Here is a 26,124-nt window from a genome sequence, read left to right as displayed (position 1 = left end):
AAACCAATGAACAGAAGAAATACTTGACCAAAGAGGTTAAAACTCTAAAAAGAACCAAAGAGAAATTCTGGAGCTGAAGAACCAATCAACGAGATGAAGAATGCATTAGAAAGGACTGGAAATAGAACAGACCATAAGAAGAGAGAATTAGTGAGTTGAAATCTAGAAACCTAGAAATGATGAAAGTAGAAGAGGAGAGAGAACTAAGATTTAAAAAAAATGCAAAAATTCTATGAGAATTATCCGACTCTATTAGAAAGGGCAACATAAGGGTAATGGGTATCCCAGAAGGAGAAGAGAGAAAGAAGGGAGCAGAGAGTTTATTTAACGAAATAATAGCTGAGAACTTCCCAAACTTGGGGAAGGAACTGGATATACAAATCCATGAAGCTAATAGAACAACCCATTATCTCAACACAAAAAGACCTTCTCCAAGACACATGATAAGAAAATAGTCAAAAGTCAATGACAAAGAAAGGAATACTAAAAGTAACCAGAGGAAAAAACCCAATAACCTAAAAGGGAACTCCCATTAGATTTCTCAGCAGAAACTCTACAGGCCAGAAGAGTGGAATGATATATTCAAGATACTGAAAGATAAAAACTGTCAGCCAAGAATACTCTATCCAGCAAAGAAGAAATAAAGGCTTTCCCAGAAAAACAAAAACGAAGGGAGTTCATTGCCACTAGAACTGTCTTACAAAAAATGTTGAAAGGAGCACTCCTACATGAAACAAAAAGGCAAAGGTACACAAACCTTTCAGCAAGATGATAAAAAGACAGACAGAATCAGAAAATTGCAACTCTCTATCAGATTAGGTTAGTCAACAGTTATAACATAAAGGTTAAAGAGAAAGGAAGCATTAAAAATAACCACAGCCACTTCAATTCAGTAAAGAACACACAATATAAAAAGAGATAATTTGTGACAACAATAACGTAGAAGGGGAAGAGGAAAAGGATGGAACTTGCATAGGTAAACAAAGAAAAGATGCTATCAGCAGAAAAAGGACTATCTTATCTATGAAAACTTTTATACAAACCTCATGGTAACCACAAAACAAAAATTCAGAGCAGAGACACAAAACATAAAAAGAGATAAAACTGAGAAAAAAATCACAGACCACCAAACTGAAATGGCAGACAGAAACACAAGGAAAAAGAAATAATGGAAATACAGAGCAAACAGAAAACAAAAGATAAAATGGCAGTATTTAGTCCTCACATATGAATGATCACCCTAAATGTAAGTAGATTGAATTCACCAATCAAAAGACAGAGTGGCTGGACGGATTAAAAATCAAGACCCAACAATATGCTGCTTCCTGGAGACCCATCTCAGCTCTAAAGACAAACACAGACTCAAAGTGAAGGAATGGAAGATGATACTCCTAGCAAATGGCAACTAAAAGAAAGTGGGTGTAGTCATACTTAGACAAAATAGACTTCAAGCTAAAAAAGGTAATAGGAGACAAAGATGGACATTCTATAATGATAAAGGAGACGATCAATCAAAAAGATATAACATTTATTAATATATATGTACTCAGCATAGGAGCAGCAAAATATATAAAGCAATTATTAATAGACCTAAAGGGAGAAATTGACAGCAACACAATAATAGTAGGGGACTTTAATACCCCACTTACATCAATGAATAGATCATCCAGACAGAAAGTCAACAAGAAAACATCAGTCTTAAATAAAACATTAGATCAGATGGACTTAATAGATATATATAGAACATTCTGTCCAAAACCAGCAGAATACACATTCTTCTCAAGTGCACATGAAACGTTCTCAAGGACAGACCATATGCTGGGAAGCAAAACAAGTCGCAATAAATTTAAGAAAATTGAAATCATACTAAGCATCTTTTCTGAAGACAACAGTATGAAACTAGGACTGAACTATAAGGAGAAAGCTGGAAAGTGACAAATATGTGGAGAGTAAACAATGTGCTACAGAACAACTACTGGATCACCAAAAAAATCAAAGGAGATATCCAAAAATACTTGGAGACAAACAAAAATGAAAACATGACATACCAAAAGCTATGGGATGCAGCAAATGCAGTACTAAGAGGGAAGTTTACAGCAATACAGGCCTAACTCAAGAAATAAGAAAAATCTCAAATAATCTAACATTATACCTAAATGAACTAGAAAAAGAAAAACAAACAAAGCTCAAAGTCAGTAGAAGGTAGAAAAGAATAAAAATCAGAGCAGAAATAAACTAAATAGAGACTAAATGGACAATAGAAAAGATCAATGAAACTAAGAGCTGGTTCTTTGAAAAGATAAACAAAATTGACAAACCTTCAGCTAAACTCACTAAGAGAAAAGGAGAGAAGGCCCAAATAAATAAAATCAGAAGTAAAAGAGGAGAAATTACAACAGATACCACAGAAATACAAAGGATTATAAGAGAATACTATGAAAAGCTATACACCAACAAATTGGATAACCTAGAAGAAATGGATAACTTCTTAGAATCATACCACCTTCCAAAACTGAATCAAGAAGTAACAGAGAATGAGAATAGACAGATCACTAGTAAGGAGACTGAAACAGTAACCAAAAAACCTCCCAAAAACCAAAAGTCCAGGACTAGACAGTTTCTCTGGTGAATTCTACCAAACATTCAAAGAAGATTTAATATCTATCCTTCTCAAACTCTTACAAAAAATTGAAGAGGAGAGAACATTTCCTAACTCATTTTATGAGGCCAACATCACCCTTATACCAAAACCAGACAAGGACAAAACAAAAAAGGAAAATTACAGGCCAATATTGCTGATAACATAGACGCAAAAATCCTCAACAAAATAATAGCAAACTGAATAGAATAATATATTAAAAAGATCATACACCACGATTAAGCAAGATTTATTCCAGGGACGCAAGGATGCTTCAAGATCTGCAACTCAATCAACGTGATACATCATATTAACGAAGAATATGACAAACCCACAGCTAACGTCATCTTTAGTGGTGAAAAAGTGAAAGCTATCCCTCTAAGAACAGGAACAAGACAGGGATGCTCACTCTCTCCACTCTCACTCAATATAGCATTGGAATTCTAAGCCAGAGCAATTAGGCAAAAAAAAAAAAGAAAGAAAAAGTATCCAAATTGGAAAGGAAGAAGTAAAACTGTCACTATTTGCAGATAACATAATTTTATATAGAAAACCCTAAAGAATTCACCAAAAAACTATGAGAAATAATAAATCAACATACAAAAATCAGTTAAGTTTCTATACACTAACAACAAACTAGCAGAAAGAGAAATCAAGAAAGCAATCCTGTTTACAATCGCAACAAAAAGAATAAAAATACCTAGGGATAAATTAACCAGGGAGGTAGGAAACTGGTACACTGAAAACGGTAAGATATTGTTGAAAGAAATCTAAGACGACACAAAGAAATGGAAGAATATTCTGTGCTCATGGATTGGAAGAATTAAAATAGTTACAATGTCCATACTACCTAAAACAATCTACAGATTTAATACAATCCCTATCAAAATTCCAATGAAATTTTTCACAGAAATAGAAGAATCCTAAAATTTTTATAGAACAATAAAAGACCCTGAACAGCGAAAGCAATTCTGAGAAAGAACAAAGCTGGAGGTATCACACTCCCTCATTTCAAAGTATACTACAAAGCTATAGTGGTAATGGCAGAAAATAGACACACAGATCAATGGAACAGAATCAAGAGCCCAGAAATAAACCTACACATATATAGACATTTAATTTTTGGCAAAGGAGCCAAGAACATACAACAGAGAAAGGAAAGTCTCTTCAATAAGTAGTGTTGGGAAGACTGGACAGCCACATGCCAAAGAATGAAAGTAGACCACTATCTTTCACCATATACAAAAATTAACTCAAAATGGATTAAAGACTTGAATGTAAGACCTGAAACCATAAAACTGCTAGAAGAAAACATAGGCAGTATGCTTTTTGACATCAGTCTTAGCAGCATCTTTTTGGATATGTCTCCTCAGGCAAGAGAACTAAAAGCAAAAATAAACAAATGGGATTACATCAAACTAAAAAGCTTCTGCACAGCAAAGGAAACCATCAACAAAATGAAAAGACAACCTAGCAATTGGGAGAAGATATTCGCAAATCATACATCTTCTAAGAGATTAATATCCAAATATATAAAGAACTCATACAACTAAACAACAAAAAGAACAACCGTATTAAAAAACGGGCAGAACATATGAACAGACATTTTTCCAAAGAAGATATATGGATGGTCAGCAGGCACATGAAAAGATGTTCAACATCACTAATTATTAGGAAAATGCAAATCAAAACCACAATGAGATATCACCTCATGCCCGTCAGAACGGCTATCATTAGAAAGAAAAGAAATAGTGTTGGAGAGGATGTGAAGAAAAGGGAACCCTCGTACACTGCTGGTGGGAATGTAAATTGGTGCACCCACTACGGAAAACAGTATGGAGATTCCCCCCCAAATTAAGAATAGAACTACCATATGATCCAGCTATTCCATTTCTCGGTATTTATACAAAAACACTCATTCAAAAAGATATATGCATCCTTATGTTCACTGCAGCATTATTTACAATAGGCAAGACATGGAAACAACCTAAGTGCCCATCAACAGATGATGGGATATAGATGTGGTATATATACACAATGGAATACTACTCAGCCATAAAAAATGATGAAATCTTGCCATCTGTGACAACACGGATGGATCTTGAGAGTATTATGCTAAGCGAAATAAATCAGACAGAGAAAGGCAAATATTGTATGATATCACTCATGTGGAAGACAGAAACAACAACAAACACATAGATACAGAGAACAGATTGGTGGTTACCAGAGGTGAAGGGGAGTGGGGGGGGGCAAAAGGGGGACCATCTGTACAGTGATGTATGGAAACTTGACTTCTCAAGTTTATACAGTGTATACAGAAGTCAAAATATAACAGCATACACCTGAAATTTATATAATGCTATAAACCAACGTTACATGTTTTTCTCAGTTTTATCTCTTTTTATGTTTTGTGTCTCTGCTCTGAATTTTTGTTTTGTGGTTACCATGAGGTTTGTATAAAAGTTTTCATAGATAAGATAGTCCTTTTTCTGCTGATAGCATCTTTTCTTTATTTACCTATGCAAGTTCCATCCTTTTCCTCTTCCCCTTCTACGTTATTGTTGTCACAAATTATCTCTTTTTATATTGTGTGTTCTTTACTGAATTGAAGTGGCTGTGGTTATTTTTAATGCTTCCTTTCTCTTTAACCTTTATGTTATAACTGTTGACTAACCTAATCGTTACCTCAATAAAAAAAAGAAAAAGAAAAAACTTTTGTAACAAATACCACTAAAACTTTCTTCATATCAGCAATAAGGAGCATTATCCTTATTCTTCACTGGATAACAATTCACTGGAGTGTTATCATTCATGTGTTCACTGGAGTAGCACTTTTAATTTCCTTCAAGAACCTTTTCTTTGCATTCACAACTTGACTGACTGTTCGGCACAAGAGGCCTAGCTTTTGGCCTATCTTGGATTTTGACAAGCCTTCCTCACTAAGCTTAATCATTTCTAGCTTTTGATTTAAAGTGAGAGACGTATGACTCTTCCTTTCACTTGAATACTTAGAGGCCTATGTAGGGTTATTAATTGGCCTAATTTCAATACTGTTGTGTTTTAGGGAATAGGGAGGCCGAGAAGAGGGAGAGAGATGGGGGAACGGCTGGTCAGTGGAGCAGTCAGAACACAAACAACATTTATTAAGTTCGCCGTCTTACATGTGCGTGGTTCATGGCACCCCAAAACAATTAATAATAGTAACATCAAAGATCACTGATCACAGATCACCATAACAAATATAATAATAATGAAAAAATCTGAAATGTTGTGAGAATTACCAAAATGTGACACAGAGACACAAAGTGAGCAAATGCTATTGGAAAAATAGTGCCGATAGACTTGCTCAACCCAGGGTTGTCACAAACCTTCTATCTGTAAAAAATGCAATATCTGCAAAGTGCAATAAAGCAAAATGCAATAAAATGAGGTATGTCTGTATTTAAAAAGACAAAAAACCTACCACATTAGCAACATCTAATTTCTTCTTATAAACATGACAATACTTAGTCATCTTATTTGAAATCTTGCTCTAAGTTAAGGTCTGATGTCATTAAACTTCTTGTCTATGTCATCTTAAACTTTAAAACTCTCTGATTCCATACATTCATGGTCATTGAACTTTGATTTAAAGGCACTGAGTGTTCAGTCAGAAATAAAAACAGGGAGTAAATGAGTAGTGACCATCCTCTCCCATAAATTTTAAAAACTTTTGTCATTTTGGCTCAAACTATCATCCATCTCTTTTGGGCTATTCTTGAAATTCAACATCTACAGCATATGCCTGCAGTATTAGGCTCATCCTATTCTCAGAGTTTCTAAGACTTTTAGCATTACTACTGTTAATGAGAATAACATTTTCAATTATAAGACTACTTTAATTAATTGTTCTTAGAATGATGAATATGAGTTCCTCACTGATAGATTTTAAAAACGTTATTCATTTACATAAATTTAAACTGAATTATTTTATCCATTGATTCTGATTTAAAGTTGAGGTTAGGATAGAAAAGGAATGAATGAGAAGGAGCTTAGATGCTGGGGGTAATATATACCCTGATGGTGTCTATTTTTTGACAAACATTATCTATGTACCAATTTTTAAAATTTTGGGGTGTACAACACATTATGTATTGTTACAAATTGGTAAAATGAAAAAATAAGATCTAAGTTACAAGGAGTTTCCCAGTCTCTGGTGAAAATAAAAAAATAAAAGTGCTTTACTTTGGAAATTCTTAAAGAACTTTGTCACATATACAGTGTTTAATTATCCTCAAAAAATTCTAACGCAACCTTTTCTCCACAAAAGTGCTGGACTGTCTACTGTCTTCTCAGTTAACCCCTCAAAGGAAATAAAGCCTCTTAAGTTTGGCACTTTAGGTGTTTTTTTTTTTTTTTTTTGTAGCTCCCAGAGTCACTAAGTTTAGAGCTTTTATTTATTTATTTGTTTGTTTGTTTATTTAATTTATTTTTGTGAGGAAGATCAGCCCTGTGTTCATCTGCCAATCCTCCTCTTTTTTTGCTGAGGAAGACTGGCCCTGGGCTAACATCTGTGCCTATCTTCCTCCACTTTATATGGGACACTGCCACAGCATGGCTTGCCAAGCAGTGCGTCGGTGCGCACCCGGGATCTGAACCACTGAACCCCGGGCTGCCGCAGTGGAGCACGTGCATTTAACTGCTTGTGCCACTGGCCGGCCCCCAGTTTAGGGTTTTTAAAAGACAATTTACTTGTATATTTATACGCTGTATTTTTCTGTAAAACTTACATAAATACCTAGTAAAAATCTAATCAAAAGGGCAAATTTCATTTACTATGTTGGGTTCTTTCATAGATAATTTGGTATGTAAATATTAATTTAATAATGGAAGTTTTAAGTATTTCCTAATTTTAATCAAGAGTCTTCTTGGCTTCTATGTTAGCAGCCTTTCGTATATGAAAATATTTGTAAATGCAAAGCACAGCTGAAGTTTAGAGTCATTTGTTTCAGATTCAAGTCAGGAAATGGGTGAAGAGCATGTGGAATTCACCGATTTTTTTTTTTTGTCCATTAAGAACACAGGCTTGGGGCTGGCCCCGTGGCGTAGTGGTTAAGTTCACGTGCTCTGCTTCAGTGGCCCAGGGTTCGCAGATTCAGATCCTGGGTGCGGACCTATGCACTGCTCATTAAGCCACACAGTGGGAGCGTCCCACATATGAAGCAGAGGAAGATGGGCACGGATGTTAGCCCAGGGCCAATCTTCCTCAGCAAAAAGAGGAGGATTGGCAACAGATGTTAGCTTAGCACTAATCTTCCTCACACATACACACAAAAGAATCCAGGCTTATTTAAATCCTGGCATTTTAAAGTCTGATTTTTTCTTTGAATAAAAGCAAAATAACTAATTCTCAGGTCATGGACTAAGACACAAAGTTGACTACAATATAAACAATTTCGGGGCTAATCATCTTTTGGGTAATGTAGTTTATTTCTGAGAAAACAAATTCTCGGAAGATGCTTTATTGATTTAACCATTTTTAGAGCAGAATTTTTTTTTTTTTGGTGAGATCAGCCCTGTGCTAACATCTGCCAATCCTCTTCTTTTTTTTTGCCGAGGAAGACTGGCCCTGGGCTAACATCCATGCCCATCTTCCTCCACCTTATATGGGACGCCACTACAGCATGGCTTTCCAAGCAATGCGTCGGTGTGCGCCTGGGATCCGAACCGGCAAACCCCGAGCCGCTGCAGAGGAGCGCGCGCACTTAACCACTTGTGCCACTGGGCCAGCCCCTAGAGCAGAATTTTTAACATACATAAACTCTTTTTTAATTTTCAGAGCAATTTTAGATTCACAGCAAAACTGAAAGAAGAAAGTACAGATTTCTCATATACCCCCTACTCCCAAGATGCATAACCTCCCCCATTATTAATATCCTCCACCAGAGTGGTATGTTGATTACAACTGATGAACTTACACTGACACATCAATATCATTCAAATAGTTTATGTTAGGGTTCACTCTTTGTGCTATACATTCTATGGGTTTGGACAAATGAATGACATGTATCCACCATTACAGAATGGATCCGTAATCCTACAGAATTGTTTCACTACCCTAAAAAACCCTCTGTCATCGCCTAGTCATCCCTCCCTCCCCTCTAACCCTTGGCAACCACTGATGTTTTTACTGTTTCCATAGTTTTGCCTTTTCCAGAATGTCATATAGTTGGAATCATTCTGTATATAGCTTTTTCAGACTGGCTTCTTTCACTTAGTAATATGCATTTAAGTTTTCACTATGTCTTTTCATGACTTGATAGCTCATTTGTTTTCTGGTGCTGAATAATATTCCACTGTCTGGACGTACCACAGATTATTTATCCGTTCACCTACTGAAGAACATCTTGGTTGTTTCAAAGTTTTGGCAATTACGAATAGAGCTCTACTATAAACATCTGTGTGCAGGGTTTTGTGCAGACAAAAAACGTTTTCAACTCCTTTGCATAAATACCAAGGAGAATGATTTTTAGATCATACGGTAGTAGTAGGTTTAGTTATGTAAAAAACTGCCAAACTGTCTTTCAACGTGGCTGGACCATTTCGCATTCCCACAAGCAATGAATGAGAGTTCTTATTCCTCCACATCCTCATCAGCATTTGGTGTGGCTAGTGCTCTGGATTTTGGCCATTCTAATAGGTGTGTAGTGGTGTCTCATTGTTGTTTTAACTTGCATTTCCCTGATGACATATGATGTACAGCATCTTTTCATATGCATATTTCCCATCTATATATCTTCTCTGAGATATGTCTGTTAAGGTCTTTGGCCTACTTTTAACATGGCTGTTTGCTTTCTTATTGTTGAATTTTAAGAGTTCTTTGTATATTCTGGATAACAGTCTTTTAGCATATATATCTTTTTTTTTCTTTTTGTGAGGAAGATCAGCCCTGAGCTAACATCTGTTGCCAATCCTCCTCTCTTTTTTGCTGAGGAAGACTGGCCCTGGGCTAACACCCGTGCCTATCTTCCTCTACTTTATATGGGACGCTGCCACAGCATGGCCTGACAAGTGGTGCGTTGGTGTGCGCCCGGGATCCAAACCCAGGCTGCCAGCAGTGGAGCACGCGCACTTAACCACTATGCCACGGGGACAGCCCCCCATCATATATATCTTTTGCAAATATTTTCTCCCAGTGTGTGGCTTCTCTTTTTATTGACAGTGTCTTTCATAGAGCTGAAATTTTTAATTTTAATGAAGTCCAGCTTACCAATTCTTCTTTTCATGATTACGTCTTTCGTGTTATATCTAAAAAGTCATCACCTAACCCTAGATCATCTAAATTTTCTCCTATGGTATCTTCTAGGAGTTTTATGGTTTTGTGTTTTACATGCAGGTCTGTGATCCAATTCGGGTTAATTTTTGTGATGGGTGTTAAGGTCTGCGTCTAATTCATTATTTTTTCTGAGTGGATGTCTAGTTGTTTCAACAGCATTTGTTGAAAGACTATCATTTCTCCATTGTATTGCCTTTGCTCCTTTGTCAAAGATCAGTAGACAGTATTTACGTGGGTCTATTTCTGGGCTGTCCATTCTGTTCCACATATTTGTCTATTCTTACACCAATATCTCACTGTCTTGATTACTGTAGCTTTATAGTAAGTCTTGAAGTCAGGCAGTATCAGTCCTCTGACTTTGTTTCTCTCCTTCAATATTGTGTTGGATTTTCTGGGTCTTTTTGTTTCTCCTTATAAACTTTAGAATCAATTGTGATATATACACATATATCTGTGTATACAACATAGGTACACATAACCTTTAAAAAATTTTTCTCTGTCTGCCTTATTTCACTTAACATCATAGCCTCAAGGTAAATCCATGTTGTTGCAAATGGGACGATTTTGTCTTTTTTATGGCTGAGTAGTATTCCATTGTGTATATATATATATATCACATCTTCTTTATTCAATCATCAGTTGATGGGCACTTGGGTTGCTTCCACATTTTGGCTATTGTGAATAATGCTGCAATGAACATAGGGGTGCACAGATCTCTTTGGATCATTTATTTCAAGTTCTTTGGATAAATGCCCAGTAGTGGGAAGCTGGATCATATGGTATTTCTATTTTTAATTTTTTGAGAAATCTCCATAGTGTTTTCCATAGTGACTGCATTTTGCATAGTGGAATGCATAGTTTGCATTCCCACCAGCAGTGCATGAGGGTTCCCTTTTCTCCACATCCTCTTCAACATTTGTTGTTTTTTGTCTTGGTAATTATAGCCATTCTGATCGGTTAAAGGTGGTATCTCATTGTTGTTTTGATTTGCATTTCCCTAATAATTAGTGATGTTGAACATCTTTTCATGTGCCTGTTGGCCATCTGTACACCTTCTTTGGAAAAGTGTCTGTTCATATTCTCCTCCTATTTTTTGATTGGGGTGTTTGTTTTTTTTGTTGTTGAGTTGAATGAGTTCTTTATATATTTTGGAGATCAACCCCTTGCTGGATAGGTGATTTGAGGATATTTTTTCCCAGTTGGTGGGTTGTCTTTTCGTTTTGTTCATGGTTTCCTTTGCTTTGCAGAAGCTTTTTAGTCACTCATATGTGGAATATAACAAATATACAGATAAAGAGAACAGATTAGTGGTTACCAGAGGGGAAGAGGGTGAGTGAAAGGTAAGGGACACAGATATGCAGTGACAGACAATAATTAGACTACTTGGGATGACCACGATGAAGTCTACTTAGAAAACGATAAACAATAATGTACACCGGAATTTTCACAATGTTATAAACAATTATTATCTCAATAAAGTTACTGGGAAAAAAAATTTTTTTCTTTACTGTCTTTACATGCACAACCTATTTCTATCAGTAACATTTCTCTTCACAAATGATTTTCAGCATAAGTGCTTCCCAATTGAGATTTATTGCCTTATAGGGACCATAGAAACGAAACACTAATGCCTATTATACCTCAATAAAAACACACACACACACACACACTCGAAAACAACAAAAACAAAATAAACTAAAAAAAGATGGCCAATTGACAGATTATTTATGCAAATTCCATGTTTAGTTACCCTTGATAGCAAGGATATTTTAAAAACTGAGTAAATTACGTATAATTTGATTGGGTTTAAAATGTTCAATATATCTGAATGTCTAAGAAAGTGTGTAAAAAAATCAACATTTACTTTAAATATTGTATAGCCTATATATGTTATCATGACAGCATTTTTTTTTTTTTTTTTTTTTTGGTGAGGAACATTGGTCCTGAGGAACATCTGCGCCCATCTTCCTCCATTTTGCTTATGGGATGCCACCACAGCATGGCTTGATGAGCAACGTGTAGGGCCATGCCCGGGATCCGAACCTGCGAATCCCGGGTCACCGAGGCGGAGTGCACGAACCCAACCACTATGCCACCGGGCCAGCCCCATGAAAGGATTTTTAAAAAGACATTTTTTGGGCCGTCCTCGTGGCTTAGCGGTTAAGTGCTCACACTCCGATGCTGGCGGCCCGGGTTCGGATCCTGGGCGCGCACCGACGCACCACTTCTCCTGCCATGCTGAGGCCACGTCCCACATACAGCAACTAGAAGGATGTGCAACTATGACATACAACTATCTACTGGGGCTTCGGGGGAAAAATAAATAAATAAATAAAATTATAAAAAGACATTTTTTAGAGCAGTTTTAGGTTTACAACAAAATTGAAAGGAAGGCACAGACATTTCCCATATAAGCACTACTCCCACACATGCACAACCTGCCCCATTATCAACATCACTCACCAGAACGATACATTTTTTACCAAGGATGATCCTACATTGACACATCATAATCACCTAAGTCCAGAGTTTACCTTAGGGTTCACTCTTAGAGTTGCACATTCTATGAGTTTGGACGGATGTATAATGACATATATTCATCATTATAATATCATAAGTAGTTTTTCACTGCCCTAAAAATCCTCTGTGCTCTGCCTATTCATCTCTCTCCCCTCCCCACAGCTGGCAATCACTGATCTTTTTATTGTCTCCATAGCTTTTCTTTTCCAGAATGTCATATAGTTGGAATCATACAGTATGTAGCCTTTTCAGGTTGCCTTCTTTCACTTAGTAATATGCATTTAAGGGTCCTCTATGTCTTTTCATGGCTTGATACCTCATTTCTTTGTAGTGCTGAATAATAATTCCACTACCTAGATGTACCAAAGTTTATTTATCCGTTCACCCACTGAAGGACATCCTGGTTGATTCCAAGTTTTGGCAATTACGAATAAAGCTGCTATAAATGTCCGTGTGCAGGTTTTTGTGTGAATATATGTTTGCAACTCCTTTGGGTAAATACCAAGGAGCATGATTGCTGGATTGTACGGTAAAAGTATGTTTAGTTTTGTAAGAAACTGCCAAATTATCTTCCATAGTGGCTGCATCATTTTGCATTCCCTCCAGCAATGACTGAGAGTTCTTGCTGCTTCACATCTTTGCCAGCACTTAGTGTTGTTAGTGTTCTGGATTTTGACCTTTCTAATAGGTGTGTGGTGCATAACAGGATTTTTGATGATGTGAAAAAATGCACAAAATATAATATTAGTGGAAAAAGGTATAAAACCACACATAGATTATTATTGCGATTTTGCAAAAGGATGCACCACATTTTAACAGCAATCATCTCTGGTGAATTTTTTATTTTTTCTGTATTTTTCAAATATTCTATTTTTACAAACTCATATTACTAGGGAATTCAGAAAAGAAATTTAAATTAGCTTTACATAGCTTTCACCTTTATAAAAAACTTGATGTTAAAATCATTGGAAAAAACTAACAACCTGCATATTGGTAAAATTTAACAAGTTAATATAAGGAAATTCATGGGAAGATTTTTGTTTTAGTTCTTGCTATAAGATATTTTTAAATGCTCCAGCAATGTTAGAAACATGCCACTCAAGGCAATTTAACAAAAATTCTTTCTATTTGTAGCAATGAAATGGCAACCATCTTGTTACAGTAGAACCAATAATACAAGCACAAACTTTCCTTTCAGATGTAATCACTGACATTCTTTGAAGCTGGAATGATTTGTGGGCTCATCCAATTCAATCATCTCTCCTTACAGAGGAGGAAACTGAAGTGACTCATCTAAGACAGCAATACTAGTTAGGGCACAGTGAGGTAGAGAATCCAGGTTCTGACTCCTACTTGGTTCATGCTGTTTCTTATAATTAAACTGTGTCCTTGAATACAGTGGTCTTATTGAAAGTTACTGAAAAAATTATAAGTGACATATTTTAGAGTAGTATATGATGGACATTTGTGGAAAAAAGTTTTTAGGTACTTATTTTTTTCATTCAAAACGAAAATTTATTTAATAAGTGATACAGAATACAATAATTCACTTTAAAACTTAGAAAATCAGAAAAAACCACTGGCAACTCAAGGGCAGCTTTCAAATATATCATGTTGAAATTATAGATCATACGGTGAAGCCAAGGAAACTGTGTATAGCCTCCAGGTGGCTCAATATTGTTTCAGATAGTAAAAAAGGGACTGAAAAGAACGTCTGGGCAACAACATTAGAATAAAACCTACTGAACCATGGCCATAAATAGATGCCTCATTTTGAGGCCAGGAGACTACACCAGGAACAAGGGAATTGTGCCACATAATCCTTCTACTTAAAGATGAAATCTGTGACCTCAGTTTTATTTACTTAGTTTATTCATTCATTTATTTATTGTTAAATCAGCAAGTGAACTAAGGAAGCAAACAGGGTTCTTTCCCGCACAATGGCTACAACATGCAAGTGCTTAGAAGGCATGTAACAAAAACATATTGGGAAAACACTACAGTTGGTTAGAAGGTTTTCCTTTCATCTTAATCAAATTAACTTAGCTGTGTTCCCATGGTAATATTAATAGGATACACCCTACTTACTAGTCCCTTTGCAAATCCTAAGATGCATTGTGAAAGAGCACAAAATCATCAACAGTGTGATAATCAATCTTTCTAAAACATGCAAAAAGGCAATAATGTTGCCAAAAGAGAATGAATTTCTTCAACTTAATTGCATTCTTCTTTAATCCTATTTTAAAAAGTCATCAGTTCCAGATCCAAAGCTAAATCAGATCATTAGGTACTTACAACTTAGAAACTTAGCCTACAGACTGCTCTCATACTTTTGCTCATTCAATTATTAAAATATATACTGCCTGCCAAGGATGTGAAAAGTTATGGCAGTTATGTTCCAAGTGTCCATGAGTTTATTTAGATTCTTAAATGAAAATAAAGGTTTTAAAAAGACTAATTAAAAAAAAAATCAAGTGAGACTAAGGAATTACTGATAACTTTGTCAAGTGTATTAATGACACTGTGGTTATATATAAAAATGTCCATAATTTTCAGAGCTTTACAGCGAAGTATGTAGTGTAAAATGACATTGATATCTTGGATTTGCTTTAAAATACTTCAATAAAGATAAAAGAAAACAAATGTGGCAAAATCCTTAACTTACTGATTCTGAGTGATAGGTTCATTGTATCTAGTTTTTGTGTGTGTTTGAAAATTTCACTAAAACAATTAGAAAACAAGGCAGTTATTTCTCTTATTGTGTAACTGGAAGTTCACTTAACTACTCTGTGCCTCCGTTTCAGCATCTGTAAAACAGGGATAATAATGGTGCCTACCTCATATGGTTGTTGAATACTGCTGTTTCTCTCAGAAAACTAGTTCAGGATTTTAAGGGCTGTTAAGAACACACCTATACTCAGCTCTCTGCAGTACTGGCACTACGACTGGGCCTTACCCAGCCCCGCTACCCTGGTGGTGACTCTAACGGAACTTTTATATCGAGAGGATGTGCGGCTTGAGAAGCTAGATCTAAGCTACACAAGATCAAAGTCTCTTGCCTCAGGTGACTACTTTTCTTCTTTGCCTTGAATCAAAATTGTCCTTTTGAGGTTTCTAAGAGTGAGATTCTTTTTTGAAGTTACTAGCAACCTCTGAATAACAAACCAGGTTAAAAGTTAGCTCAACTCTGGCCCCTGTTTCCTCCCTTTTCCCTGTCCACTTAAGAGATGTAATAGAAGAAGAGCACACACGATGAGTGTGTCTGGGTAGAAAAACAGATTTGGGTGAAAGGGATAATTCGGTACATGTGTGTGGTGATGGGTTGTAATTAGTATTTTGGTGGTGAACATGATGTAATCTATGCAGAAATAGAAGTACAATGATGTACACCTGAAATTTTTACAATGTCATAAACCAATGTTACTGCAATAAACAAAAAATTAAAAAAAAAAAACAAAAACAGATTTACCTGGGCCTAGTGATTACTAGGGGATGAGACCAGTGATTTGGGGGGCAAAGGGAAGGAAGAATACTTATGCAGAGTACCACCCCCTTCTTCCTTTCCACTTAGTCCTACCATCTTGAACCTATAGCTCATGAGGGCCAGGCTTAGGTAAATTCCAAGGAGTAATGGGTTTACACAAAGTAGAGGGGTGAGGGAGGAGAAAAGAGGGAAAGGAAAATTCCAAGGGACTGCAGTAAGGAAGACCAGGAAGTTCCTGGGGCAATTCAACAGACTGACTGAAATTTACATAAGGCCTATATGAACTGGGCACTGCTTGAAAGTACCTGGTGGTAAAGGAGCTAAATATCAAAGATAAGCGATATTATAAGAAAATAAACTGTGTCCAAACCCTAGCTATTTTTTTTAAAGAGAGCGCAAATCATTAACACAAAAGGAAAACAAAATGAATAAAAACAAAGGAAAACTATTTTTAGATATATTTAGGGAGTAGCAATTAAAAGGGCATTGTAAGGTTAGCTGAACAATTCTATCTAATTTTTTATACTTACATTGCACTTCTAGAAGGCCTCTAGATAAAAATAAATAGACTCAGACTACTCATCACTTCCACTGCTCCCACCGTGGCCCACCACCACCATCTACTAGTAGCCTGGATTACTGTAACAGCGTCCTAACCCAGCTTGGTGCTTCTACCTTTGCCCCGCTACAAACTATTCCCAACACAGCAGCTAGAATGTTCCTTTTGAAATGTTAGATCATGTCACTCCTCAGCTCAAAATCCTTTCATGGCTCTCATCTCACTCAGTAAAAGTCAAGGTCCTTATAAGAGCCTAATAAGGGCCTACTGATTTCCACATCACCTTCCCCCTTACCTGGCTAACCTCTTCCACATCTCATTGCTTTCCAGTGCTGTCTTACTTAAGCAGGCCAGTCATAGGCCCACTGCAGAGCCACTCCTCCACTGACAGTTACTTCCCCCAGGAATCACTTCCTGGAGGGAAACGCAGGGCTTGCTCCCTCCCTTCCTTCAAATATTACTTCAGCAGTTGAGACCTTCCTTAAATTCCCTGTTTTACACAGCAATACTCCTTCCCACCTCCACCATTCCCATCTCTCTTCACTGCTTCATTTTGCTTCATGCATGTATTACTATATATTTTACTTATTGTTTTTGCTTTCTTTTCCCACTAGAATAAGTCTAAGATGGCAGGGCTTTTTTTTTTTTTTAATTATTTTATTAAGGTTATATCGGCTTATACCATTGCGTAAATTTCAGGCATACATTATTATATTTCAGTTTCTGTGTAGACTGCACCATGTTGACCACCAATAGTCTAAGTTTTTATCTGTCAACATACATATGTGCCCCGTTACCCCTTCTGCCCTCCCCCCACCCCCTTCCTGTCTGGTAACCACCAATCTGTTCTCCTTATCCATGTGTTTGTTTATTTATCTTCCTCATATGAGTGAAATCAGACTGATTTCTTTCGCTTAACATAATACCCTCAAAATCCTGCCATTTGCGACACACGGCAGGGCTTTTTGATTACTGCTATATCCCCAAGTCGCCAGAATAGTGCCTGGCATTCAATAAATATTTGTTAACAGTCTATTTACCTTAGTTCATGACAAAACCTGTAGGGTCTATTTAGCTACACTTCACACATCACAAATTTAAGATGTAGACCAGTTTTCTGGTACATTATATACTGGGAATTCCTCTAAAATAACATTTTTGCCCAGAAAAGTGAAAACTCTTTTCTCAAAACCTATGACTTGTACTTATCTTTTCAACCATAGTTTTAATATACGTATTTACACTGTATAAAAAACATACATCTTAAGTATGTATATTAAAAGTGCACTGGAAAAGGATATCTTGTTTTCTTTTTAGCATAAAAATTTCCCTATGAATTAAACATCAGCATTTTTGATAGCCTTTTTAAAATACCTACACACACTGATTCAGTGGGTTACTTTGGGGAATTCTTTGAAAACAATATTAACCACCTATGAGCCTAAGAAATATTCCTCAAGGTCTAACTGTAGAAGGCTGAAAATCCTTCACCTTTTTCTGGGATTTCTGTTGGACTGTGCGGTACAACTGAGACCCAAAGGCTTCTGATACCTTGGTCATGATGACCTTGTTTTCTCTTCTGTGGTTCAGAATCGGGGAACTTTGTGGCAGTAACTTTAGTATGTTTCTCTTCATTTCAGAGGATCCAAATTTCTTTCTTTAACATAATAAGTAGTATCAGTGGAAAAATGCAAAACGCAGCCACCTTAGAGTTAACACAGTTAAGTTTAACTATGGAAAAAGGGAATACATAAGAACTTGGTACTTTAAAAAGATGCTCTTAAAAAGGTTAAAACCTTTCCTAATGCTGTAAAGGAGCTCACAAAATGCAATTTTTTCCTTTTCTAAACTGATAAAAGCTAAAATAATCTACGTCATTGCATGAAATTCTTTCAGGTCAATTCTATTCTTCTTAGTCCATATTCAGTATCAAGTGTGTTTACATCCACATAACATTTTTTGATAACATATTTCCTACTCTCACAAATGTTAATGAATGACCACAGCAAATCAAACAGACAAAAAGAAACACTTTAGAGAAATGTTGTGCAACAGAACTTTCTGCCATGATGGAAATGCTCTATTCTATCCTGTCCAATACGGTAGCCCCAGCCATACATGGCTATGGAACACTTGAAATGTGGCTAGCGTGACTAACTGGATCTTTAATTTTATTTTGTTAATTAAAATTTACAGGGCCAGCCCCGGTGGCCTGGTGGTTAAGTTCAGCACGCTCCACTTCGGCGGCCCAGGTTCCATTCCGTTCCCAGGTGCAGACCTATGCCACTCATCAGTGGTCATGCTGTGGTGTTGGCTCACACACAAAAAGAGGGAGACTGGCAACCGATGTTAGCTCAGGGTGAATCTTTCTCAGCAAAAAAAAAAAAAAAAAGAGAGAACAGAAAAAAATTTCACACAGCTGTATGTGGCTAGTGGCTACCATACTGAACTGCACAGCTTTAGAGACCAGAAATATGTCACAGGCCTATAATAGTATTCCTTATTAGCTTTATTAGGATCCTTTAACTAAAAGCAATTTCCTAGAATTTGCTTTACACATGCACTTAATTACCATCCAAGAATTACTATCATCCCCAGATTCCAGAGGTTACACAAAAAAGGTTTATTTAAATAAGATTGATACTTAAAATTGCTATTTAACATGCTATTAAAAGATAATTTTAACAGTACAAGGACAAGAAAACTGAGTGAGTCTTACAGAGAAATGATGAAAAATATTTGATTATTCCTTTTCCCTCTCTACATTCAAGCAGCAAGTCCTCTTGGCTCTATTTCCAAAATATATTCCAAATCCATCCATTTTTCTTCATCTTTGCTGTCTCCATCATACTCCAAGATACCATCATCTCTTGCCTAGATTATTGCAACAGCTTTCCAACTAGTCTCCCTGCTTCCTCTCTTGCTCCCTCTTATAATTCATTCATTACAGAGAAACCAGAACAACTGTCTTAAAATTTTCCAATGACTTCCTCTATTCCTAGAATATAGTCCAAACTTCATGCCACACGCCCACATAACCAACCTCTTCCTTCCTCCCTCTATATCTCTGAGTTCATCATGACGCCACTCTCACTCTCTATCGCATGGTCCTGCCATACTTTCTTTCTTACTGCTCCAACAGGCTCAAAATCTGTCTGCCTAAGGCCCTGGTGCTTACTGTTTTTTCTGCTTTGAATACTATTTGCTCAGATCTTCAGATGGGCCACTCTTGTCATTCATGTTGCATCCATGTCGTTTTCAGAAGAGGTTTTCCCTCACCATTCTACCTAATGTTGTCACCTAGTCACTATTACACAGTCCCCTTTTATTTTCACAACCGAAATAATCTTTCTTTCATTTGTTTACTTGTTTCTGTCGGCTTTTCCCCTCTAGAATGTTGACTCCATGGGAATGGGGAGCTCATCTTCATTGCTTAGCACACAGTAGGCTCTCAATATTTGGAGGGAAAAAACCAGATTTTTATAACTATCATCTTAGGTCCTATACAAATTGATCAAGTTGGGTGAACTCTTCCAAGGCTGCCTCAGAACTAACACATTAAAATGGAAATAATTTAGGGGCCGGCCCGGCGGCATAGTGGCTAAGTTCACAGGCTCTGCTTTGGTGGCCAGGGTCCGCAGGTTCAGATCCCGGGCACAGACTGATGCACCACTCATCAAGCCATGCTGTGGTGGCATCCCATATACAAAATAGAGGAAGATGGGCGCTGATGTTAGCTCAGAGCTAATCTTCCTCAGCAAAAAGAGGAGGATTGGCAAGGGATGTTAGCTCACAGTCTTCCTCACACACAAAAAATAAATAAAGTAGAAATAATTTAATTACTTCACTCAAAAGCTGCTCGACAGCTTCATTTAACACAGGAAAAATAATATTTTACTTGGACAATCTTTTGTTGAGTTTTCCTCCTATCCTCCACCTATCAGTTCTCAATCATTGTAAGAACGTGCCTATGGACTAGAGAGAGCCCTAATTCCTCAGCAGCCCTCCCAGGAGGTTAGTTTCTTCAGCAGGTTAGAGTCTCCTCCTTTCTCACTGACCCTAAGGCTATCCCTATGAAACCACTTTAATTTGTCAGTTTTAAGGTAAGGAGTCTGTTGAGTATGCATCATTTTACCTCTCTTCTCTATAGGCAACCACCTCTTGGGTGGTGTAGACTGGTCAGAGTCCCAAGATATTTTAATATATTGATTCCATAAGTGAGCTTCTTTAAGCAAATAATAGAAGTAAGCTCTCAAAAGTGAAATGCTATTATTACATGTATTTATTACACTATAATGGGGAAAAATATTTCAAGAAAAATAAGGCTGAGGGTTGCTGGAAATAACACCTTAAGGCATTTCCTACCATCTTAGTAAGATGAAATGTCCAGAGAATTTTTAATCTATTTTAAGATGTATTTTTAAATGGCCTATCAATTATTGGGTCTTGGTAGACTGATGTTGAGAAAACAATACAAAGGTAAGACTTTCCTTCACTGTGCGTGGCAAATCAACAAGACCAATTCTCAGGATTATTAACAGACTTTCTACTACTAAGAGGATACATAAGCAGGCATAATCATGAAATGGTCAATCTACATACATGTAGTAAGAGTTGTAACCCAGAATTTTAACAAGAAAATCAACCTCATACAAAATCTCCCTGGCCTGTTGCAGTATTCATCTTTAAAAAATACACTGCCCTCAATTTAGCATTTCATCCAAAAAAAGCTTATGTGAAATATTTATATAGTCCAGAAAAGCATAAAACCAGATGATAACAATGTACCTATGCCTACTGTTTAAAAATAAATATTTTTAGTGTCTGAGTCTATTAACTGTTATAAATCTTATTGTCCACAAACTCTCGTTTTTCCTAAGGAGTCTAAAATACAGCATTTCAATAGGCAGTATTAGACGACAACCAGAGTACATCTTAAAAATGCATACCCAAATTTTTTGTTTTGCACCTCTAGTACAATTTCTTGTAGAACAATTGCAGAAGAAATTCAGCCTATTTAACCTATAATACAGCTGAATGAGTACTTACTGTATTTCTGTTCTTACTGTTCATCAAGAAGGCAGGTACGCTAGCCCCCTGTAGGGAAGGGAGCTCTGAAACTTAGAGGACTGTTTTACCCTCTGAGAGGCATTGTTGCACCTCCTTGATTCTCATCAGTTGTTCCTAACACCTAAGATATCAGTAAGGCGGCTACAGTCACTCTGAGAGCACATGTGCATGTGAAACCCAGAAATCAGGCAAAACAAAATGCCAATTATCCTCTCAGAAGAGTACCCTTGAAAAGGTCCCACAATTCAAGGTTATAGTTTTAGTTCTTTCCCTGAGGAACACGAAAATAACTGGAACATAACAAAACTGAATTGTATGAATTACATAAAGGATTTCAGCATAAAGCCTGGAAGGATAAAGCTTATGACCTGGTAGGTTTCTTAGCCTACCTTTTCTACTTATAAAATGGCAGAAATCATAGAGCAAAACCACTGTAAATTTAACTTGGAAATGTAAAGAACAGCATCAAATGTTCATTCTTCTCATTGGTTTTAGAAAACCAAAAAAAACCACCACTACATGAAGTTGTTTTCGGTCTTCACTGAACCTGAGTATGTAGTTTAAGTGATTACGGGAGGAAATAAGAAGAGGCTTTACTAGAGTTACCAAATAAACAACTTGGTTTAAAACATTTTCAAATTTGTTATAATTTAAAGAAAACTAGTCCCATTTACTTTTTAACATTCATATTAATACTTTTAATATTAGCAGTGTATCTCAAGACATGTTTAAAAATAAAGGTGAGTAATTTATTTCCAAACAATTTATTTTAAAAAACCCTTTGAAATATCATTAGTACAAATAATACATGCAATGACACTACACTTTAATTTCAGACATACAAAATGACTATGCCACCAAAGCAGCACAACACGAAGTACCACCCCTACAGGAAATGATAAGGAAATCTTAAAATCAGGGACAACTGTGTTGTATTTGTATAGAAGTGACAGCTGACCCAGAAGGGCAGGCATAAGGTGGCCTTATAAATAGCTAGACTGGGATGCTAATAAAAGTAGTAGGTACACTTTTGTCATTTTTACTTCGATAAAGCTAAAGAAAAAAGTGGTAGGGGTGAGGAAGGGAGGGAGAAAAGAATTAACAACAATAAAGACGTGATATATCACTATTTTGCCTGTATAACATCATCCATCCAACCAACCAATTATTAAAACACTTAAAAGGAACTAGGCAATGTGCAAGGCTTGTTCTTACTTGGACCAAAGGCACATATTTTTTGGATGGTTGCTCAGAAGTGCTATCTGATCTCAGAACAGAAAAATCTAATTGGTACTCACTGAATTCACCATCACTCACTGAATTCACTCACTGAATTCATTCAATTCACCACCCTTGGTCTCATCAGTAGTACGTGCTCACTGACTCTGAATCTTTTCAACTTCTCTCTCGGTCAGTTGGTCCTCTAGCCATATATTCAACTCTGAGAGTCTCCAACCTGATCAAGACAAATTTATTGCCTCAAACAGCCTCCGTTACCACATAAAATCAAAGTACAGAAATGGAATGGCTTGGTCTGAAAAGCTGTGGAAATATACAGGCCACTGGAATGATGGAGCCATGCTCCAGACACAACTTGGAGCTATATGCTTATCTCCTGCCTTTTTGACTCAGACACAGAATTAAGAATATATATATATATGACCTGGAATTAAACCAGGACTTTCTTTCAACATTGTTCAACATAATGCATGATGTTCAACATAATGTATTTACTGCAAAAGGAGAACACTGTTCTTGGAGAAAAACGATGCTGTATGACAATGCGTGCATCATTTGACCCTGTTAAGCATCTGTTTCCTTTCTATAAATTGGGATAACAATAGCTGTCCTGTCTAACTCAGAGAATCATTGAAAGGATCTAATAAGGTAGCAAATGTAAAAGTACTTGTAAACTGCTAAACGATTATTACTAGGCAAGCTACTCCTTTTTTGAACTTTCTTCCAACTCATACTTTAATTTTAAGGTTAGAATATCCGGATACAGAAAATCTAAATTAATACGATTTTGGAGAAGGCGATAGAGAAATAAAGGAAAATAGAGATTAGGATAATGGGTCAGAACATAGGAAGTTAGTCCCAGAATTCAAGTAAAGTCCTGATGCAAAACCAGGACAGTTACACGCTTACCCTTTGCAGACACTGGCCAGTTCCCCCACAAACACCAAGCTGCACTGTGCTACTTTTAGGTGAATCACTGGGGACAAGTTGAGCCTGGAGGTGCAAGGAGAGGGACTTCCAACCCTGACGGTCAGGCTCTTCCCCAGTCCCTTTAACAAACCCTCTTCCGACTCCTGGTGCCCGACCCAGTTAATCACAACTCTTCCCGGTAAGAAGATGGCTGGCTGTCAAAGACCTCTTGTAGGGGGAGTCTTGTAACTATGAGACACCAGAAGCAAAACTACTCCTTCCCTCACCACCAACTATCTTGAATGGACAGGTTCAGAGTCAGAAAAACCTGGTTATGTTTTGTTTCTCCCAAGACGCACTCGCAGGGCGTACCCTCCAAGCTTCAGCTCCCCCATCTGTAAAATGCAGAACGACTGCGCCTGTCAGCCCCATCCCACGGCCACCGAGAGGATGACCGAGACGGTGCCCGGACGGCGCCCGGAGCAGAGTCTGACAGACACCAAGTACATCACTGTTCCTCAAGTATGAGGACGAGTCCCGCTACGCCCTCCCGCCTCCAGGAAACCGCCTGGTTAGAACCGACACCTCCCGTCACCGAAGACAGCAACTCCGAAGCGGCCGGGCGTATCCGCCCTGAATCTATTTCTGGGGGAGAGGCGGAGGGGGAGGGGGAGGAGGGATGCAGGGTCCCCGGCGAGCCTACCTGTTGTTCCGGATGCTGACCAGCACGCACAGCACCAGCTCCAAGTAGGTGCGCAGCACTTCCAGCCACCGGGTCGAGAGCTGCAGGGCCTCGACGTCCTCCCCGCCGGGGCCGGGGTCCGCGTCGCCTCCGTCGCCCGGGCCGCCGCCGCTCAGGTAGTTCTCGGCGGCGAACTCAACGCGCAGCTCCCGCACGAACCAGCCGCACTTGCGCATGAGGAATTCGAGCCGGGGCTGCTCGGCGGGCAAGACGCGCAGGCAGATGCGGAGCTGCGGCCACAGCGCCGGGTAGAAGAGGCACTCGCGCCAGTGCGAGCAGGACGCCGAGGCCCGCAGCCGGTCGGGCGCGGGCAGGAAGGAGAAGATGTGCACGATCAGCTCGCTGGGCAGCGACGCGGCGCCCGCCGCCTGCCCGCACAGAGCCATCCGGCCCCGCCGCCGGCCGCCGGCCCCCGGCCGCCCCCGCAGCAGCCCCCGCAGCCGTCGCAGCTGCCGCAGCCGGAGCCGCTGCCGCCGCCACCGCGCCACCCGGGCGGCCCCGGCTCGGGTTCGAGCTCCCGGCGGTCGGGGCTGCGGCGCTGACAAGAACAACAACATCAATGACAAGGAAGCCGGGGGCGGAACCGTCGTGGGTCTCGGCGGAACCAAGTGCCGGCCGAGGTGCGGAGAGGGGGAAAGGCCTCTGCGGGGGTAGCCTCCCGGGAGCCGGCCTCCGGCCTCCCCAGCTCTCCTCACGCGCGGCCGAGGCCCGCACACGCAGGAACTCGAAAACCCTCGCTTGTGTCGTCGACGGGCCCGGAAGCGGCCGGACTTGCCCTCCGGACCCGGCAGCCCTCCCCGCGCCTGGAGGTGGAGGCAGGGCAGTGGTAGGAGCTGAGTTTGACGTCGCCGGCGGTGGGAGGAGCCCGGCGCCGACGGGCGCGACTTCCGGAAGAGGAGGCGCCCGGTTGCCGGTAGGGCAGGGAGACGCGGCACGTGATCTGTGACGCAGACCGGCCGCCGGGGCGGGGCGGGAAAGGCGGTGCTGGCTACTCTGGGCGCCGCGTCCCGTCTCAGGGTGGCCCCAGAGCTCGGTCAAGTTTTAAGTCCGTTAAGTTGGGCACTCAGGTGGGAGTGGTGGAAGTCGGCTTAGTGCGAGGGTCGTGACGCTGCTCTCTGTACGTCTCTCAGTTGCAGGGCTGAGGCCTCGGAGCCGAGTGCCAGCACGCGGGGGCCCTCTCAGCCGGCCCAGCGGCCCCGAGTGTTGCTAAGCGCTCCTGAGAGGGGCCCCGCGGGCGGCCGCACGGCCAGTCGGGAGACGAGGAGCGCGGGGCGGGGCGGCCGAGAGCCCGACGCGGGCGGCGAGGGGCCCTCCGCCGTCGGGACCTCCGCGCACCCCTGGTGTGTGGGCACCGGGGGAGGACAGCGCCACCCTCTGGGTTAGAGGGACGGGAAAAGAGGCAGCCGAGGCAGCTGCGCCGGCTGGTCGTCAGCCTCGCTCCGGGCTCTGCGGGCCTCTGCTCTGAGACGTCAGGGCCCTGGCTGACGAGAAGCTGGCGGCTCCGGTAGCAGTGTTCTGTAGCGGGGCGCCCCGACTTGAGAGAGGGGTTTTCGAGCCAGCGTCCCTTAGCTTGATCACAGCTTGGGAAGTAGTTACTGGACGTGAGGGCGGTGAAGTCAGAAGGCAGTAGGAGGTTTTATGTAATAAT

General features: G+C 39.4%; 1 protein-coding gene across 1 annotated transcript in view; it reads right to left on the bottom strand.

The window, feature by feature from the left end:
- Window positions 1-25,096, bottom strand: part of FBXO33 (F-box protein 33) — a 33,383-nt gene extending 8,287 nt beyond the window's left edge. Inside the window, exon 1 of the mRNA XM_058540675.1 lies at window positions 24,438-25,096. Within this exon, the coding sequence (XP_058396658.1) occupies window positions 24,438-25,033 (596 nt within the window). The 5' untranslated portion in view covers window positions 25,034-25,096. The remainder of the gene's footprint in view (window positions 1-24,437) is intronic.
- Window positions 25,097-26,124: the final 1,028 nt, after the last annotated feature.

This window comes from Diceros bicornis, chromosome 5 (assembly GCF_020826845.1).
Source record: "Diceros bicornis minor isolate mBicDic1 chromosome 5, mDicBic1.mat.cur, whole genome shotgun sequence".
NCBI lineage: Eukaryota > Metazoa > Chordata > Mammalia > Perissodactyla > Rhinocerotidae > Diceros > Diceros bicornis.
This window is presented reverse-complemented; position numbering and strand designations above follow the sequence as displayed.